Source organism: Rhinoderma darwinii, chromosome 1 (assembly GCF_050947455.1).
Source record: "Rhinoderma darwinii isolate aRhiDar2 chromosome 1, aRhiDar2.hap1, whole genome shotgun sequence".
In the NCBI taxonomy this organism is placed as follows: Eukaryota; Metazoa; Chordata; class Amphibia; order Anura; family Rhinodermatidae; genus Rhinoderma; species Rhinoderma darwinii.
This window is the reverse complement of record NC_134687.1, coordinates 523,123,678-523,145,044: the sequence shown is the minus strand read 5'-3', so window position 1 is coordinate 523,145,044 and position 21,367 is coordinate 523,123,678. Positions and strand designations below refer to the sequence as shown.

At 39.9% G+C, this 21,367-nt stretch overlaps 1 protein-coding gene across 2 annotated transcripts in view; it reads left to right on the top strand.

Moving 5' to 3' along the window:
- Positions 1-21,367, top strand: part of FER (FER tyrosine kinase) — a 391,744-nt gene that overhangs the window by 272,144 nt on the left and 98,233 nt on the right. For both annotated transcript variants that reach the window (XM_075836781.1, XM_075836789.1), the window contains exon 18: positions 16,788-16,911. In XM_075836781.1, coding sequence (XP_075692896.1) covers positions 16,788-16,911 — 124 coding nt within the window. The remainder of the gene's footprint in view (positions 1-16,787; positions 16,912-21,367) is intronic.

Sequence of the window (21,367 nt, the reverse complement as noted above, 5' to 3'; positions counted from 1 at the left end):
CAGATGTTTGCTGACGTATTGGAGCCGTATTTTCATGCGTAAATCGAGGCATAATACGCTTCGTTTACGCCTGAAAATAGGTCGTGTGAACACAGCCTTAGAAAAGGTGCTTTATTCCATCAATCCAATACAGCAACGTTTCAGCTCTTCAATAGATCCTTTTTCAAGCTAGTGAATGCACACTCAAACAGCATATATATATATATATATATATATATATATATATATATATAATATGGGAAATACAATCAAGTGGAAGGTACTTGCATCACATGGCAATCCACCATGTGACCACACATGCAGTGAATAATAAATGAGCAATCATAAAAAGAGTTAACAAAAACACATGCAATGTTCTGACCTGCCAGTGTGCAGGTTCCAATTCATAAGTGACGCAATAAAATTCTGTGAATCTTCGTGACTGTACATAATCGGTTACAGAAATCACCTGTGAAAATAATACTTGATAATATGAGGAAAACACTCACCATGATGTAATCGGCCATAGTGTTTCAAATGCTGCCGTCAGGAGTGTGTTATTACATTGCGCATGTCCGCGCATGCGCAGTCGCACCGACTACGTCAGGATCGCCATTTTTATTGTGGGAAAAGACTATATCCATCCATATCGTTAGATATTAGGACGGAGGAGAGCCCCAAAGATACAGCAGGCAAAGGTGTGGCACAAGGTATATAGTGTGTACAGCAACTTAAATGCGAGAGTCCACTAATTAAACTAAATTAGTAGTGCCACTACCTCCAATGTTCAATACATATATATATAATTATAACATGTAGGAAGACGACCTATTTTTTTAATTATGAATTCGCGCAACCTAAGTTATATCTTTTTGGGAAAATAATATATAGGAGCACCCACAGGAGCGCACTCAAGGCTCAACCAACATTTAAGGCGGAAAAGCCAATAAGTGCACGGGTATGGAAAACGCACATTAGCCGCATTTGTAGTGTGAATAGGTGCCTATAAACCTCCCCACTCAATCCTGTATAGGGTATCTCATAAGCACTAATTATTCAGTCCCACACTATAAAGTAGTGTATTGTTCCAGGAAGTGGTTGTCACTCTACGTTTAGTATTGGACACAAATCGTCACATTACAAATAAATAAGGGACACAATATCCTCCTGCTGAAAATGTATGTGCTGCACCCACACGACCCTGTGATAGACATAGTGCTGATAACGCTTGATACATACAATACTGACATATAAACAAGAGTAGATAATCATTTTTATTGTCAATATAAAAAGGTTTTCAAAACTGATTATTATTAACTAATTATTAGCCGATTACATTTCTGGTGTGTTCTTCCATTTCACAAAAAAGCATGATCTGTGAATAGATAGAAAGGTGAAATATTAAAATCAGACAAACACTATAAAATCAAAATACCTCCAAAGAGGCTGACATCAGTGCAGTTCAAAGGGACATAGAGGGAAGAGGCAAGTTATATAGCATTACCCAAAGGGAAATCAATATTTAACCCAAGTGGTCTTAGGGTCTTTAATCTATGTATCCACTGTAATTCCCTCGAATTGAATATTTTAATACGATTACCACCCCGTCTAAGCGGGGGGATGTGATCTATGATACAGAATTTGAGGTCTCGTTCATTGTGTTTCAATTCCGTAAAATGCTCTGATACCGTAAGATCCAGTCTCTTTTTACGTATTGTGTACCTGTGTTGATTTAAAAGGGTTTTAACATCCAAAGATGTTTCCCCCACATATAACAGGTGACACGGACATTGGAGTACGTAAATAACAAAGGTGGTATCACATGTAAGGAAATGTCTGATCAGAAATTCTCGACCCGTATCTGGATGTTTAAAGGAATGACCCTTCAACATAAGTGTACAATTCGTGCAGTTGAGACACGGAAAACTGCCCTTTTTAGGGGGATGTAAAAACATTTGTTGACCTACCCTAGTGGGACCCATATCTGATCTCACTAGCTTATCCTTGAGGTTTGATGGTCTCCGATAGGAGAACATAGGCATATTCTGGAACTCCACTACCGTTTGCAAACACCTACCCAACATAGGCCAATGTTTTCAGACAATGTTATTTACCTGACTACTCATCTCAGAAAACGTTCAGATGAAAGGAATGCGTTTAACCTGTGGTTTACGGGTTTTAGTTTTAAGAAGATCTATTCTGGGAGTCAATTCTACCCTTTGTCTGTGCTGATCCAATAGTCGACTCGGGTAACCCCTATCCCTAAACTTCTCAGCCATTTTATCAAGGCCAGAAGCCAGTCTATCTGGTTTATCTACAATCCTTTTAGTTCGTAAAAATTGGCTAACTGGTAAAGATTTGATTAGACCCCTTGGGTGGGAACTCTCATATCTTAGTAGGTTGTTCCGGTCAGTCGGTTTTATAAAAAGGTCTGTTGTAAAGTTTGTACCGTCAAACTCCACCAGGACGTCCAAAAATTGTAGTGTTGTCTGTGAGCTAACTAAAGTGAATTTCACAGTTTGGTCTATAGTATTCAAAAAATTATGAAAATTAGTCAGTTCTGATGACACCCCAGTCCAGATGAGGAAGACATCATCTATGTACCGCCACCACCTCAATACATGTTTGAAGTGGTGGGATACATAGACGAGGCCCTCCTCAAGAGAACGCATGTAGATACTGCCACAGAGCCCTCTGTAGATAATGCCCCACTGCCCTCTGCAGATAATGCCACAGTGCCTTCTGCAGATAATGCCACAGTACCCTCTGCAGATAATGCCACAGTGCCCTCTGCAGATAATGCCACAGTGCCCTCTGCAGATAATGCCACAGTGCCCTCTGCAGATGCTGCCACAGTGCCCTCTGTAGATTCTGCCACAGTGCCCTCTGTAGATGCTGCCAAAGTGCCCTCTGTAGATGCTGCCAAAGTAGCCTCTGTGGATGCTGCCAAAGTGCCCTCTGTGGATGCTGCCGAAGTGCCCTCTGTGGATGCTGCCGAAGTGCCCTCTGTGGATGCTGCCGAAGTGCCCTCTGTGGATGCTGCCGAAGTGCCCTCTGTGGGTGCTGCCGCAGTGCCCTCTGTGGGTGCTGCCGCAGTGCCCTCTGTGGGTGCTGCCGCAGTGCCCTCTGTGGGTGCTGCCGCAGTGCCCTCTGTGGGTGCTGCCGCAGTGCCCTCTGTAGACCCCTGCTCTGGATCAACATTGCAGAATGATAGGCTGGACTAGATGGACATACTGCGTGCAAGGCTGAAAAAAAAACTATGATGAGATGTGTCCACAGATACTCCGTTTTTCTTTTTTTATAAAAGTAAAATAAACTAATTATTTTGTGATAATGTATACATATTGGTGTCTCAACCAAGAATTCTATTTTGTGCAATGATAAATAGAGCATCATATGTACATTCAGCAATTGCGCTATTGATTCCGTCAAAACAACGGAACCCTTTCACAACAGTGACAGACGGAAAACATTAGCAAAGTTTCCGTCACCATTGAGATCAATGGTGATGCAAACGTAAGCTAAGGTTTCAGTTTGCCTTTCTGTTGAGGGGTTCCCCCGACGGAAAGCTCAGACGGAACCCCTCAACGGAAAGCAACGCGATGTGAACCCAGCCTAAGTCTGGATTTGACACCTTATTTTGTGTAAAACAATATTATAAATCTGCTCTTGGCTGCTGGTAAAAGATAAAGTATAGGCAGATTGTTGTCTACCAATCATGTTTGCACAAAGTCTAGGTAAACAGTACCTCATTGGTCATGTGTTTGTACAAAGTCTGGGTAGACTGCTCTCCATCGATCACATTTTTGGATAATGTCTATGAGGACCGTTCTCCACCATCACATAATGGTTCCATAGTTAAGTCATTATAGGTGGCCAGGGCACATACACATGAGGATCTACTATCAGTATTTAACTTTATGTTGTACTTTAAAGAGGCTCTGTCACCACATTATAAGTGGCCTATCTTGTACATAATATGTAGATTACAACAGTGGTTTTTTATTTAGAAAAACTATAATTTTTGACGTTATGACCTATTTTAGCTTTATGCTAATTAGTTTCTTAATGGACAACTGGGCGTGTTTTTACTTTTTGACCAAGTGGGCGTTGTGGAGAGAAGTGTATGACGCTGACCAATCAGTGACCACTCAGCGTCATACACTTCTCTCCATTCATTTACTCCAGATAGCGATATAGCTATATCGCTATGTGCAGCCACATACACAAATACTAACGTTACTGCAGTGTCCTGACAGTGAATATACATTACCTCCAGCCAGGACGTGATGTCTATTCAGAATCCTGACAATTCTGTAGTGTTTCTGTGAGATTTACAGCAAGGCAAGTGTAATCTCGCGAGATTACGATGTAACCTTTCATTGAAACGAGATTATGCTTGCCTTGCTGTAAATCTCACAGAAACGCTAACAGAAGTGTCAGGATTCTGAATAGATATCACGTCCTGGCTGGAGGTACTGTATATTCACTGTCAGGACACTTCAGTAACGTTATAGTGTGTTTATGTGGCCGCACATAGTGATTTAATATTACTATGTGCTGTGTAAATGAATGGGGAGAAGTGTATGACGCTGATTGTCACTGATTGGTCAGCGTCATATACTTTTTTCCACAACGCCCACTTGGTCAAAAACTAAAATGCGCCCAGTTGTCCATTAAGAACTTCATTAGCAAAATGAAAAACACTGCTGTAATCTACATTACAGCACCGTTCACATTATGTAGAAGGTAGGCCACTTATAATGTGGTGACAGAGCCTCTTTAAGTAACCGAAGCGGTTAGTACCCACCTTTTATAACATCTTGAACAAAGATATTGTCCTTGAAATTGCACCTAAGTACAGCTAGACCATTGGATAGGTTCATATACTCAGTATATATTTGTTTACTTTGTTCCTGATTGATATTCAAGTTGTCGTCTTCTTATTTTAATGGGTCTTAAAAGGTTATTGAATACTTTGTTAGCAGCTATATTTTCTTACATGCTACTTGTTGGTTAGGGACTGTTTACATTTGTGTCAGGGTTTCTGTTGCTCTGTTCAGTCAAAGAAGCAGAACAAAGGAAATGGAAGCGCCGGTATCTGTCAAATTAGGGACACCACCAACACCCGACAGAACCCATTGATTTTATTCGGTTCCAGCAGATTTCGTCATGGTGTGCATTATTTTGGCAAACAAAATAGCGCAGCATGCTGCTAACAGAGCCTCCGACGTAGATGTGATGACAACCATAAGCACTTATATATAATAATCTGGGTTCTGTTAGTTTTGTTTTTTTTATTCATTTATATGTCAAGTAGGAAATAAGTTGAGGCTGAAATGCGTTACTCTTTTGTGTAATGCTCTATTCACTTCAAGTCAGAACACTATGTTCGGCATATGCGTCAGGAAAGGTCCCAGCGCAAAAAACAAACATATCGATAGGCCTCATTCACCCGACATATGCTGTGGGCAACGCATCCCATTATATGCCTATACGCAAAGGTTTTTTACAGCCTTCCGTCGGAATGTCAGGAAATTCTCCCGACGTAGCTCCTGGACGTAATGTGCCCAGAGCCTCACTGGAAGTCCATTCTTCTTTCAACAAAGGTTAAGCAGATAATTTTTTCAGCTCCTTGGAATTAATGTTGATCTCTGCAGGATCAGACTACACACAGGGTTTGTTTCTTGTCTGTAAGCATGGAGACACAACGGGCTGCCAAGGTGCTGTAGACTACTTTAAAGGGAATGTGTCGCTTAGTTAAACAGTCCGTGTTTAATCATTCATACACTATTCAAATTTTTTACATTTTTTCACGAGTCAGGAAATATTATAAATTAGATTCAAATTTATAACATTTCCCAGTGCTGGTCACTAGATGGAGCAATTCCCAAAATTGCAGCATTGCATGTGGCAAAGCAACCACATTGCTTTATGCTGCAAAATTTGGGAATACTCGCTCTAGTGAGCTCACAGAATCCCCCCTCCTTTATCCTGGCTAGTGCCAGGAGAAAGGAGGGGATTGAACGGTCAAACCTCCTACACTGTGTGTCGCCATTTTTTGAGCTAACGCACAGTGTAGTAGGTTTACATACTGTAGTAATCACACACTAAAACACGTACATACACAGACCTAACTTACCTGCTCCTGCCGCCGCCGCTCCCTCTGCTCCCTCCGCTCCTCGTGCTTGCTTCAGAACACAAGTCTGGAAGCCGCGACCGGAAGTCGTCATCTCACAGTCCGGCCGCGACTTCCGGTCGACATGAACATGGCGCCGGATTTCGCTCTAGCGAAGACCTGACTTTTGGTCTGTGTGGGAGCGGCGCATGCGCCGCTCCCACACACACCGCGTACGCTATAGTGGATGGAATGGCTCCCGTTCGCATTCTCTATGGGGATGTGTATGCCGTATTCCATCACTGTATGTGTCATTAATTGACACATACAGAGATGGCAAAAAAATGGCAGCCCCCATAGAGAAGAAAAAGTTAAAAAATATAAAAAAGTAAAACACAAACACACACAAATAAAAGATTTTATAATAAAACACTAAATGCAAATCGTGACACTCGTCCTTTAAAAGTGTTTTCTTTTATCGGTTGTATTATGTGTTTAAAAACAAAACTGTTTGAATTTTTTTTCCTATTTTTCACACAATAAAAAATTGAAGGGTTAACAGACACCCCTTTTTTATTTGTTTTGTTTTTAATTATTATAAACTTGACAAAAACAGGCCTTTGATATATGCAACATTTTATTGTACTTTCTGCTGATTTTGTTCTTTATTAGTTCTGTTTTTGCCCTGCAAAACTTTTAATCACACACAAACTATGTGACTTCTTTTCTTATTTTTATGAAGACAAAATTTTGTTCTGTGCCATATACTATTTCAGGCAACCATAAAGCTAAAAACCCGATAAATCAATACTAAAAAGATGAGCACATTCTGTTGTAAAAGTCATTTGTGGGAAATTGAGTCTGTAAGACATTTTCTTGCTTCTTATGACTTTCATCTAATATTACATGAAAACACAGTGTAACTAAACACAATATAATTGAAACCGTGGAGCTCAGAAAAGATTTTAAAATGCATTGCAGTATGGATTTTAATGATTTTTGCATGCTTTGTTCCCCCCTGCAAATGAATTACAACTTTGAAATTTATTATTAATAGTTTGCTTTTTAGTACAAAATAATATGTAATACCAAAAATATATACTTGTTTGGTCAAGTATAATGAATGTGTAATTTTGATATATGTTTATTTTGTGGTATAAGAGAAAATGTTACTAGGCAACAATATTAGGCCTTATTCACACTAACGTGTTTCTCGTCAGTGTGCCATCCGTTTCATCAACGGAAAGCACTCTGACCCGTGCAATTCAATGGGGCTATTTGCACATCGGTTTTTTTTTCACAGAGGGTGTCCATTGCGAAAAACTCACAGCATGCCTTATTCTGGTCCGTTTTTGCAGACCAGACTCGCCCATTAGAGTCTATGGGTGCGTAAAAAAATAACAGACCGAACATGGATGACTGCTAGAAAGAAAAAATGCACAGAAAATGTGAAACCAGGAAGTGCTTGCAGAGGAGAAAAACATCTAAGAAAAATGAATGACACATGGTCGCAAAACGGACATTGATATGGACTTGAAATGGTTCATTTTTTGTGGATGCAAATTGGAAACGCTAGTGTGAATAAGGCCTTTATAAAAACAGCCCTGACTAGTTTTCTAACGGTCTTTTGAAAGATTTAACAGGTTTGAAAAATATTTTTCTTTTTTACCAAAAAGTTGCAAAAATGCTGCATGTGAACGTACCTTAAGTACTTAATCAAGATGTTTAGTGACCATCTATCTGTTTTTCATGGTAGTAGATGAGAGAATTATGTATTTAGGGGGTGTACTTAAACAACCAAAAACAGCTTATTTTTTTTGGGAGCATTGTTACCATTATTTATAGTTAGGTCCTGTTCACATTTGTGATGTACGTTTATCAAGTACACCGGGGAAGCTCGCCTAAACTAAAGAGTGTACTTTGCACACTTTCAGTCAGGTATACATTAGTATACCTTTTTTTCTGAGGTAGGGAGTACCATAGTAGACTACGCTATTCAATCCAACAGGATCCCTCAAAAAAGTATACCACACTTATATGTTTTATCTTAACATGGGAGCCTATGGGGGCCACAGTTCTCTATGCACAGCACTTATAGGAGAAACTATCAGAAGATTTGACTACCTGTACCATCTCTAGGCTGATGACACCCAATTATACACCTTTTCCGTGACATCCCCTCATTAAAACTCTTCAATCTATCCTGAATGCAGCAGACAGGCTCGTCTTTCTGACAAACCACTACACTAATTTCTATGTCATGTACTACTTACTGAACTGGTTGTTCATTCACTTTAGAATAAAATTTAAAATAATTATTCACACCCGCAAATCTCCAAATTGTGGGTGTCTGCTGGAAAAAAGCTTCAGGCAGGCTCCATTGGTCTTGCTCACATGCATTAAGATGGTTTTTCTGCTCATCTTTCTGGTCCCATCCAACAATTGGCACCACTCTGGTAGTCCCCTCCTTTGCTTTTGGTTTGTCGTCACTTGCCTCACCCTTGCTCCCATCCATCAGCAATCACGCTCCCTGTGGGTCTGACTTGACCCTGTTTTTCGTACATAGAGGGAGAGCGGTAGAGGTAGTGCTTGCCACTTTGTTCAATCACATACCTGGCCCTCCATCACCATGTTGATGAATATTACTGACTCTTGCTATGTGGGTTTCTGGCATTATTTACATCTTTATTGCTGTCTTCAGTCCTTACCCTGCCCGGCTGGATATTTGAGGGACAAGACCTTTCTTGAGTACCTATGTCTAGGCCCAGACCCACTTTCGATATGCTTTCTCAGTTTTACACCTGGATGTTTTCCCCACCAGGCCCAGGGATCTTGTCGTTTAGATAACGGTGATATGCTACTTATCATTTTAACGTGTCCGGTGCTTTCCTTATTTTGGTCCATAAGTACAGAAGGTTAATCCCTGTCTGACGGGAATCTCTACCACTCTGGGGAAGACTGTCTTGCTCCTTCACCATATAACATTGAAACATTATATTAAAAAATCCTTGTGGATTTAATACATTCTTCCATTTTAAATTTTTGCAGAAGTTATGTTTGTTTCATCATAGACAATGGCCAAGACCCTTGAAAAACAGGTGATTATGACAGAGAAGTTGTCGTTGGCTTCCCTTTTCCCCTGCTACATGGGTAATGTAGTATTACATGCGGCCATTCAAATAAATGACTATCTGTGTAATAAATGGTGTAATAAATGGTGGGACCCAGTGTCCAGACTTTGTGCTTGTTAGCAGCTCTCCGCTCTGGTTCATAGAGGGTGGTCCATAGCTTGGAACGTCACATTATGACATCCATATGCATTAAGGTTGTTGAGATGAGAAAACACCAGTGTTGTTTGTTTTTATTTGGGTTTTTTTAAACTATAAAAAGTATTGTAGTTAAAAAAAACTCTTAACTTTTTCTCCCCTCATTCATGAGAAATGTATTATATCTTAACCCCTTAGTGACCACTAATACGCCTTTTTACGTGATTCACTAATGGGCTTTAGGCTAGGCTGACGCCTTTTCACGTCAGCCTAGTCTAAGTCCTGCACGGGTCTCCCGTGCAGGCAGGAGCCGGGGCTCTGCTGTCTGATGACAGCTGAGCTCCTGCTCCAACGCCCGCGATCGAAGTTTACTTCGATCGCGGCCGTTTAACCCGTTAAATGCCGCCGTCAATAGCGACCGCGGCATTTAACTTTGTTTACAGAGGGAGTGCGCTCCCTCTGTCACCCATCGCGGGTCTCCGATGGGGTGTCATGGCAGTCGGGGGACTGATAAAAGCCCCCAGGTCTGCCCTGGACAGACCTGGCCGGAGGCACGTCCTAACAGATTGCCTGTCAGATTTACACTGACAGGCAATAATGCTCTGGTATACGAAGTATACCAGAGCATTATAGCAGCGATCGGAATATCGCACAGTAAAGTCCCCTAGTGGGACTAATAAAATAAGTCATCAAAGTGAAATAAAGATTATTAATAAAAAGTACAGAAAAAAAATAAAACCATTTTTTTCCATAAAAAGTGGTTTTATTTAGTAAAAGTGTAAAAAAAAAAAAAAAAAGTACACATATGTGGTATCGCTGCGACCGTAATGACTCCATTAATAAAGTTAATATGTAATTTAAACCGCAAAGTGAACACCGTAAAAAAAAAACGCAAAAAACTATGGCGAAATTGCAATTTTTTTCCATTGCCCCCCCAAAAAATCATAATAAAAATGAATCAATAAGTCCCATGTACCCCAAAACAGTACCATTCAAAACTACGTCTTGTCCTGCAGAAAACAAGCCCAAAAAATCACTACATTGATGGAAAAATAAAAAAATTACGGCTCTTGGAAAGCGACGATGCAAAAACAAATAATTTTAGTTCAAAAGTGTTTTTATTGTGCAAAAGTCGTAAAACATAAAAAAACCTCTACATATGTGGTATCGCCGTAATCGTACCGACCCATAGAATAAAGGTAACATGTTATTTACGTCGCATTGTGAACGGCGTCAATTTAAAAACGCATAGAACAATGGCGGAATTTCAGTTTTTTTTTATAATCCCCCCCAAAAAGGTTAATAAAAGTTAATATAAAAATTATATGTACCCAAAAATGGTGCTATTAAAAAGCACAACTAATCCCGCAAAAAACAAGTCCTCATACAGCTATGTAGACGAAAAAATAAAAACGTTATAGCTCTTTGAATGCGACTATAGAAAAACGAATAAAATAGCTTGGTCATTAAGGCCTAAAATGGGCTGGTCACTAAGGGGTTAACTCCTTTAAACCTACAAACATAAATAGCTGAGCAGTAGCTTGAGGATGAGCAGGTGTAACATACCAGGAGCTGTCATTAAGAAGAAAAAAAACCTATTCAGGTCATCACCCGAGGAGAGCCTGTTTCTTAAGAAGCCGCTAAAATCTAGTGCTTGCACAATGGAAGAAACGTAAGGATGATGGCAATTAAAATGCAAATCTTTCACACAAACACTTCAGCTTAATATGCCAGAGCTTTGGAGACTCAGTCAGTCTGCTCTTAAATCTGTTTAATAACCCTGCATTATCCTGTTTATTGTGGAGCAGAAGTAGCTATACCTTGCTAAGAAAATTCTAATGTATATTTCTATTATAGAAGCCTTTCAAACCCTTACTTAACACAGTGGGTTACTAAGTATATCTAATCTTCCTCCAAACATAACGATTAGGGCTCAGTCATAGTACAAGATATTGTGGGCTATAAATAGGCGTTAACTTGATATTGAATTAACATTAAATTGCCCTTCAGCGTAAATGTTTAAACACCTTAAAATAAAAGAAAACCTGTTGTGAAATGTTTTCGTTGTTAATCTAATAACGACATAATTAGTGACAAAGGGTTTAATGAGACAAGACACTACATAAGCATACGGACGTAGCCATCTTTATCTTGACTCTGATAACTTGTTGCAGCATGATATCACTCAACAAGTCATTGAAAAGTTGCTTGACATTGTGTATTTAATGCGTTAAGTCAAGATAAAGATGGCTACATCTGTACAAGCAGCCAAGACTCACTACTACTTTACAATTCTGATTGAATACTAGTATGTGTAAGAATAGAGCATAAGTTATCAAAAAGAAACTGCAGTTGATGATGTTGTAAAGCAATTTCCCATCTATGGTGAAAATGCACTTCTATACTATTGTGTCTAAGTGAAAGAAATTGTTAAATAGATGATCAGGATTACGCTGAACCACGACTCTGTATGTTACTTTTAGAGGGTAACTAAACGTTCGACAAACTTCTGACATGACAGTGACATGTCAGAAGTTTTGATTGGTGGGGGTCAGAGCACTAAGACCCCCACCAATCGCTAGAACGAAGCAACTGAAGTGCTCGTGTGAGCGCTGAACCGCTTAGTTTCTGTTCGGCTTTTTCCAGAAAGCTGATGTAGCGGTGTACGAATCACAGACTTTCTATTGAGTCCGTACAGAGCTACATTGATTTCCGGAAAAAATCTTGTTGTTCAGAAAGTGTCTTAGAAATCAATTTTAATCGTGACAGTGGGAGGTCTTATAATTTGGAGGTAGTTCTGCAACCTGACCACTAGAGGGAGCTCAGTTGAGTAGTACTACATTTTGAGCACTAGAGGGATATCCGCCATGTATTACTGTACTTTGACCACTCCGATGCTAAAAGTTGTAGGGAGGAGAGTTGGGAGCGTCAGACAGGGTAAGTAGGAGCCTTTTATGTCAATGGGGAAATTTAGTGTCACTTTGGTTCTGGTCGAAAACGAATCTGTCGCAGTGTTATGTCTTCTTTTATAAGCCAAAGTGTGAACAGAGCCAAAGTTATCACCTTTTTTTTATTTTATTTGTAGCCTCTCTAATTTTAGTGCAGTGGTCAGCAACCTTTGGCATACCAGCTGTTGTGAAACTACAACTCCCAGCATTCCCTGAGAGTCAAAATCTGTATTATTCCAGCCAAAGACTTTTAGAGCATGCTAGGTGTTTCACAACATGGATGCTGACCTCTGTTTTGTGTAATTGAATATAATAGTCCAAGGTCAAGCAGCACTCTGTGAAAAAATGTGGTTTGTTTATTCCAAAAGTAGCTACGTTTCAGCTTGTCATGAGCTTTTTCAAGCAGTACAACAGTGTAGCTAATGTGGCTGCAGTTTAAATACACAGGTCATGTGACAAACTATTGTTCAAATTAGTGGATCAATAAAGTGATAAAGTGCATAAAATAAACAAATAAGTACAAACACATGTATTTGCACATAAACAAATTATGTGCAAATACATCATAAATATATATCTTATTTAAAAAGTTATGATTGTGCATATTTGTTTACAAAATTTCACATGTAAATAACATCAAATAGTTGATTGCATATGAAATCATTACAGTGCATATCATAAACCATTATAACAAGTACAAACACAACTAACCCCACACATGGTGCTATCCCCAGCGGCCTTCCTGATCAAGTGCATATGTCTTAAAAGGTTGCCATAGCAACCAGGACTCACAAATCGAACAACATGGTTTGCATGGAAGTGATATCAGAGCCTCCTCTGCACATGTCACTTGCCATCCATCAGTCGCCATCTTGCAGTTTGGAAAAATCTACTTTTAAACTTTCTGCGACTCTGTCGACCCCCTACTGTTCAAACTGAGGAATAACCACAGTATACAAGACTAGGGGCAATGTTGGGAAGAGATATCCATATGCTCAAAATGCAAGGTAAAGGCATCTGTGTAATAAAGTGACTTTAGTGAAGAGCCTTAAACATGTTAGAACAGCACAATATATAGATACCATGTATCTTATAGGCATGTAATGTATACTTAATACCTTTGGACACAAGACACATACCCCAATATATAGCCATGCTCAAGGGTTATCCTCCACCAGCACAACCGTTCCATCCACATACAAATGCAGGTCTTGGGATCACTAACCATGGTGTATCCTCACTGGATGACACAGCCATACAACTGGAATAACGGGTTCTCCAAGCATTATAGTTTAAAACCTTCCCGGGTTTTTAATGCTGATGTTGATGTGGTGAAATGATCACCTATGGTCATCTATTATAGAACCTCTACAAACTAATCTATTTATGCGGCTAAAAAATATATATCGACTATAAATATATAAATTATTACTAAGATACACAGTTGCCATGCCTCACAGAATTTTATTCGCAAAAGGATAAAAAACCTCCACAAACAGTCCCCAAAAGTCAGGGTCGCCAACCCTTCCCCAATAATATTACAGACAAAAATAAAGACTGTAATATACTAATCTGGATCAGGCAGAGACAACTTGGTACCATATGTGGTAATATGCTTGAAAAATGCGCCTCATATCAATAACCTAAAAGAAACAGAAAATACAGAAATAATAAATAACCTATAATTTATTACAATGTTATGTATAGATACACACTAAGGAACACTATTTACCGTAATCATAACTCACTATGAACAGAGGTACCAGCCCGCCAAATGCACCACTTCCAAAAAAAACAACCCATTATTACTATCTAGGGACAGTGAAAGATAATTTAAAATCAACATTTAGGCCCTGAGGAGTTAGATAATTCAACTCATGTATCCACAGCAATAATAGCTATTTTAGTTTAGCTGGTCTGTCACCCCCCACCCCTCCTCCTTTGTTTAGGTACATGGTCCACTATAAATAACTTAGTCATGGGGTCTATGACCCTTTTCCAGAAAATGTCTTGGGACAGGTAGATACATTTTCTTGTTGCGTGTTGTAGATTTATGATTATTTATCTGCGTACGACATTCCAACGTGGTTTCCTCCACATATCATAGTTTGCATGGGCACATCAGCACATAGGTTACATGGACAGAAAGACGTGTTAAAAATTTTTTAATCTTGTGCCGAGTCCCATTGTCTGGGTGTATGAATACATCTTCTTTAACCAAATGATGACAATTGCTACAGCGTAAGCACGGATAACATCCTTATTTCTTAGAACTAAGGAAGGTTTGTTTCATAAGATGAAATGGACCTGCATTTGCATGTTCTAGGCAGTTCCTCAAATTTCGTGCCCGTCTGTATGCCATACGGGGAGATACCTCAAATTCTAACACCTGTTGGGGGACATTTTGCATCAAGTGCCAAACACTGCAAATAATCTCAGAAACCTGTTTACCAATATAAGAGAAAGAGGATACAAATGCAGTCCTAGGAGTCTCTTTTTTTTGGATTGTCTTTTTGTTTTAACAACTCACACCTTGACATAGCATCAACCCTATTTTTCTGTCTCCGAAGTATAGCCCTAGGTTATCAACGCCTCAAGAATCTAGATGACTTAGACTTTTAATTTGTCTTCAAATCTCATGGGATCTTGAACAATTCGCTTGTCACTTAAAATCTGGCTGTAGGGTAAAGATTCCAGCATAGGTTTGGGACGAAAACTATTAAAATGTAAAAGATTATTACGGTCAGTAGACTTCACAAATAAATCTGTGCATAGATTTTCCTCTTGTTTTATATACCAACAAGTCCAGAAATTGCAGTGAGTAGGTTGAAGAAACAATGGTAAATTTAATATCCTCATCCATAGCATTGTGGAAATGGAAGAAATCCTCCAACTCCTGCTGTGTGCCCATCCAGATTACAAAAATATAGTCTATGTATCTCCACCACTTCAGCACTTTGGGTTTTGAGGGCCGCCATGAAGATATTTGCGTATGTGGGCACGACATTTGCCCCCATGGTGGTCCCTCTAAGATGTACATAAAAGGTATCATAGTGAAAGAAGTAGTTGTCTCAAGTAACCCCATAAAAAAATGTACACTTAGGCATAAAATTCACAAGTCTCCATCTAACCCTCCTGGACGACCCATTGTGTCCGCTCGAGGATCACATCTTTTGATGTATCAAGTTTGTACACATATTAACCATGTGCGGGGGTTGAATGTTATCTTTAAAATTTTGAAAAAATCTTCACCGTCTATTGACAGTGTCAATTTTTTTGTTGGGGTTACTTGAGATACTAATAATAATTTATATGTTTATAATTAGTACATTTTTTAGCCACATAAATAGATGCGTTTGTAGAGGTTCTATAATAGATGATCTATGTGACATGATAATTTCACCACCTCAGCATTAAAACCCTTGGAAGGTTTGTAACCAGTAACGCTTTAACCCCTTAAACTCTAATGCTTGAAAACCCTTTATTCCCCTGGGGCAACGCAGATGTATGGCTGTGTCATCAAGTTGGGATACACTATGGTTAGTGATCCCGAGACCTGCATTTGTATGTGGATGGAATGGTCGCGCTGGTGGAGGATAATCCTTGAGCATGGATATATATTGGGGTATGTGTCTTGTGTCCCACGGTATTAAGTATATATTACATGCCTATAAGATACATGATATCTATATATTGTGGTGTTCTAACATGTTTAAGGCTCTTCGCTAAAAAAGCTCATGCCGAGCTGAAACGTAGCTACTTTTGGAATAAACAAACCACTTTTTTTTAATGGAGTGCTGCCTGACCTTGGACTTTGCATTGATTATTAAGGTACTTTGAACCTGGTACCCTCCATATATCTTTGATAGCTTATTTTTAGCTTGTTCAGTGCTGCTAGCATCTTCTCTGTTGTCATAGTCCTTGTAAACCTAATAAATAAAAACATTTTTGGATTGTTTTGTGTGTGTTAACTCAACATCAATTCAGCTTGTTCGCTGATGATCGTATGCATATGGGGCAATGCTGAGTGTCCCCCCGATGGGAGACATGGGGGAAAATGGATTGGGCATGTTTAATTTCAACATGCTTGATCCTTTGTACCAATGAGAGATAAGCTGCTGCCAGGTGCCTGCTCCACTGGGAAGTTAGCTCCCCACCCCCCCCCCCCACCCCCCTACTCTCTATTGAAATAGACATGCATTCTCAGCCAATCCGTAAGGGAGAGCTGGGTGAGATAGCTGTTGGGAATATGAGCATTCTGACGTAGTTTGGTACAGGGATATATATTAGGGGAATGGATAAAGATGGAGAATAGCGATGTAACATGTTGGTACAGGGAGTACTGAGGAAAAAATATGCAAAAAAGGAAAAGTCAAAAATCATGTATATTTGTGACATTTTATTTTTAGTAAGTTTATCCATTGTTAGAAACTTAGTTTCTTTTAGGTCTCACTGTCCTTTTGTCTGTTTTATCAGGTGGTGATTTCTTGACCTTTTTAAGAAAGAGAAAAGATGAGATGAAACCTAAACCGCTTGTGAAGTTTTCTTTGGATGCTGCTTCTGGCATGGCTTATCTGGAGTCTAAAAACTGTATACACAGGTATTAACCTTATAAATTGATCTGATTCCATTATTTTTAATTTCATTTTATGTTTTTAGGGAATATGTGTAATGTAAGTTGTTTTTTTCCAATGATTCGGGTGTCCTCTAGTAAAACCGGCTTAAAGACTACCCCTAAAATTAAAAGGATACCTGAATACATAATCTTCTACCTTCTTTCTCTTTTGGTTTTTGTTATGCTCTTTAGCTTTTTCTGAGTTAATTGCTACACATGAAAAGTTTGCCAAGTGACAAACCACTCATGGCAGTTATTACTGTCCACATAGGGGTTGTTACCCTGCCTTCCACAGACCCTGAATGGCATTTCAATGTATTTCTAGATCATACTTTTTGCTTTACTACATAACACTGTAAAATATGTCACCGCACAGGAGAGAGTGGTTTATTTAACCCCTTCCCAACATTTGTCATTTGGTTCCCTCATGGAAAGTTAGTGCTACCCGTGTTTTGCCGTATCTATACGACCAATTGTGAACACCGGATCTGAAGCTGAGTCGGTGCTACCATCCCGGGTGTCGGCTGCATGTTACAGCTGACCCCCTGGGGTAATGGTGGGGACCGAAGTTTGCTTTGATCCCCGCTATTTACCCCTTAAATGCAGCGGTCAAAAGTGATCGCTGCGTTTAAGTGGTTGGCAGCTCATCGGCACCCCAGCAATGAAATTGCCGGGGTGCCGATGGCTGCAGAAGCCTAAAACTAGCCTCCCGGTATGCCTAATACGGAAGCCTCCAAAAAGATGGCTCAGGAGCTGAGCCGGCGTCATCAGCGGTGGATGTCAGCTGTATGTTACAGCTGACATCCACCTGTAACGGCAGGAACCGGAGCTAGCTCAGTGTCCTGCAATTAACCCCTTAGATGCAGCGATCGCTGCAATGTTAGAGGTTGGTAGCAGATCGGCAGCCCTGCCATGCAATCGCCTAACAATGGCCTCCTGTTCTGACAGCTCTATTACATTTCATTACATACACTACCGTTCAAAAGTTTGGGGTCACCCAGACAATTTTGTGTTTTCCATGAAAACTCACACTTATATTTATCAAATGAGTTGCAAAATGACTAGAAAATATAGTCAAGACATTGACAAGGTTAGAAATAGTGATTTTTATTTGAAATAATAATTTTCTCCTTCAAACTTTGCTTTGGTCAAAGAATGCTCCATTTGCAGCAATTACAGCATTGCAGACCTTTGGCATTCTAGCTGTTAATTTGCTGAGGTAATCGGGAGAAATTTCACCCCATGCTTCCAGAAGCCCCTGCCACAAGTTGGATTGGCTTGATGGGCACTTCTTGCGTACCATACGGTCAAGCTGCTCCCACAACAGCTCTATGGGGTTGAGATCTGGTGACTGCGCTGGCCACTCATTACAGATAGTATACCAGCTGCCTGCTTCTTCCCTAAATAGTTCTTGCATAATTTGGAGGTGTGCTTTGGGTCATTGTCCTGTTGTAGGATGAAATTGGCTCCAATCAAGCGCTGTCCACAGGGTATGGCATGGCGTTGCAAAATGGAGTGATAGCCTTCCTTATTCAAAATCCTTTTTACCTTGTACAAATCTCCCACTTTACCAGCACCAAAGCAACCACAGACCATCACATTACCTCCACCATACTTGACAGATGGTGTAAGGCACTCTTCCAGCATCTTTTCAGTTGTTCTGCGTCTCACAAATGTTCTTCTGTGTGATCCAAGCACCTCAAACTTCGATTCGTCTGTCCATAACACTTTTTTCCAATCTTCCTCTGTCCAATGTCTGTGTGCTTTTGCCCATATTAATCTTTTCCTTTTATTAGCCAGTCTCACATATGGCTTTTTCTTTGCCACTCTGCCCTGAAGGCCAGCATCCCGGAGTCGCCTCTTCACTGTAGACGTTGCCACTGGCATTTTGCGGGTACTATTTAATGAAGCTGCCAGTTGAGGACCTGTGAGGCGTCTATTTCTCAAACTAGAGACTCTAATGTACTTGTCTTGTTGCTCAGTTGTGCAGTGGGGCCTCCCACTTCTCTTTCTACTCTGGTTAGAGCCTGTGTGTGCTGTCCTCTGAAGGGAGTAGTACACACCGTTGTAGGAAATCTTCAGTTTCTTGGCAATTTCTCGCATGTGCATAAAGGATTGCTTCACAGCGTAACACACTTCAATGGATTATTTTATTGTTTTTTTTACCCAATTATTATACCTCCTGACTATGCCCCTGATGTACTTCTCCCAGCTTACATATACCCCCACATTATAGACTGAAATACCAGTAAAACTCCAAACAATACAACTACCAAGCAAAATCCACGCTCCAAAAGCCAAATGGCGCTCCTACCCTTTTGAACCCTACCGCGTGCCCAAACAGCTGTTTACATTGACATATATGGCATCACCATACCCGGGAGAACCCTTTTAAAAAATTTGGGGTGTGTGTCTCCAGTGGCACAAGCTGGACACGACATATTTGCCACTGAAATGGCATATCTAGGGAAAAATGTAGATTTTTACTTTGCACCATCCGCAGCGCAATGATTTATGGAAAAGACCTGTGTGGTGAAAATGCTCACTACACCCATTAATAAATTCCTTGAGAGGTGCAATTTCCAAAATGGGTTCACTTGTCAGGGGTTTATTTTATTATTTCACTTCAGACCCTCTGCAATTGTGAACCAATCGTTTGTAAATCGCCAAATTAGGCTTCAACTTCGCATGGTACTCTTAAACTACTGAGCCTGGATGAATGTCCAGGCAAAAGTTTAGGGCCACATGTAGGGTGATTCTAAAACCGAGAACACAGCATAATAATTAGAGACCTGTCTTGTTATGGGGGCACAAGCTGGGCACCACATATTGGAAAAAAATTAAATTTTCACTCAGCAACATCGAGTGCACACTAATTTATGGAAACCGCCTACGGGTTTAACATGCTCACTACACCTCTAGGTAAATACCTTGAGGGGTGTCGTTTCCGAAATGGGGTCACTTCTGGGGGATTTCAGCTGTTTTGGTCCCACAGGGGCTTTGCAAATGCAACATAGCGCCCAGAAACCAATCCAGCAATATCTGCACTCCAAAAGCCAAATGGCTCTTCTTCCCTTCTGAGCCCTACTGCGTGCCCAAACAGCAGTTTATGACCACATATGGGGTATTGCCGTAATAGGGAGAAATCCCTTATTTGTTGAGGAAAAAGAAAAATTTGGAGCATAAAGCTACGTCTTATTGAAGAAAAAGGATTGTTTTTATTTTCACTGCCCAATTCTAAAAAAATCTATGAAACACCTGTGGGGTCAAAAAGCTCACTACTCCCCTAGATGAATTCCTCAAGGAGTGTAGTTTCCTAAATGGAGTCATTTTTTGAACGTTTCCACTGTTTTGGTCCATCAGGGGCTTTGCAAATGCGACATTGCCTCTGCAAATTATTCCTGCTAAATTTGAGCTCCAAAGGTCAAATGGCACTATTTCCCTTCTAAGCCCTTCTTACCCCAAACAGCCATTTATAACCACGTATGAGGTATTGTTTTATTCGGGAGAAATTGCTTTACAAATGTTGCCGTCCTTTTTCTCCTGTAGTACTTGTGGAAATGAGAAAAGATTAGCTAAACCTATTTTTTCTTTGAAAAAAAAATGTCGATTTTCATTGTCACGGCCTACTTCCAATAATTTCTGCAGTAAACCTGTGGGGTCAAAAAGCTCACTATACTCCTAGATAATTTCCTTGAGGGGTGTAGTTTCCCAAATGGGGTTACTTTTGGGGGATTTTCACTGATTTGGCACCGCAAGAGCTCTTGAAACCTGACTTAGTGCCTTAGAGACCCAAAATCCACTAGGTACTCCTTTGCTTCTGAGGCCTGTGCTTCAGTCCATAAGCACACTACGGCCACATGTCGGACATTTCCTAAAGCTGCAGAACCTGGGAAATAAATATTGAGTTGCGTTTCTCTAGTAAAACTTTCTGTTACAGAAAAAATGGATTAAAACTGAATTTCTGCAAAAAAAATAAATCAAAATTATTACATTTCACCTCTAATTTGCTTTAATTCCTGTGAAACATCTAAAGGGTTAAGAAATTTTCTAAATGCTGTTTTGAATACTGTAAGGGGTGCAGTTTTTAAAATGGGGTGACTTATTGGGGGTTTCTAATTTATAAGGCCCTCACAGCCACTTCACAACTGAACTGGCCCCTGTAAAAATAGCCTTTTGAAATTTTCTTGAAAATGTGAGAAATTGCTGCTAAAGTTCTCAGCCTTGTGAGGTCATAGAAAAATAAAAGTATGTTCAAAAAACGATGCCAATCTAAACTAAAGTAGATACATGGGGATGTTAATTAGCAACAATTTTGTGTATTTAACTGCCTGTCTTTCAAGGAGATATGTTTAAACGTAGAAAAATGCAAATTTTTTAACTTTTTCGCCGAATTTTGGTGGTTTTCACAATTAAATACTGAATGTATGGAGCAAAGTTT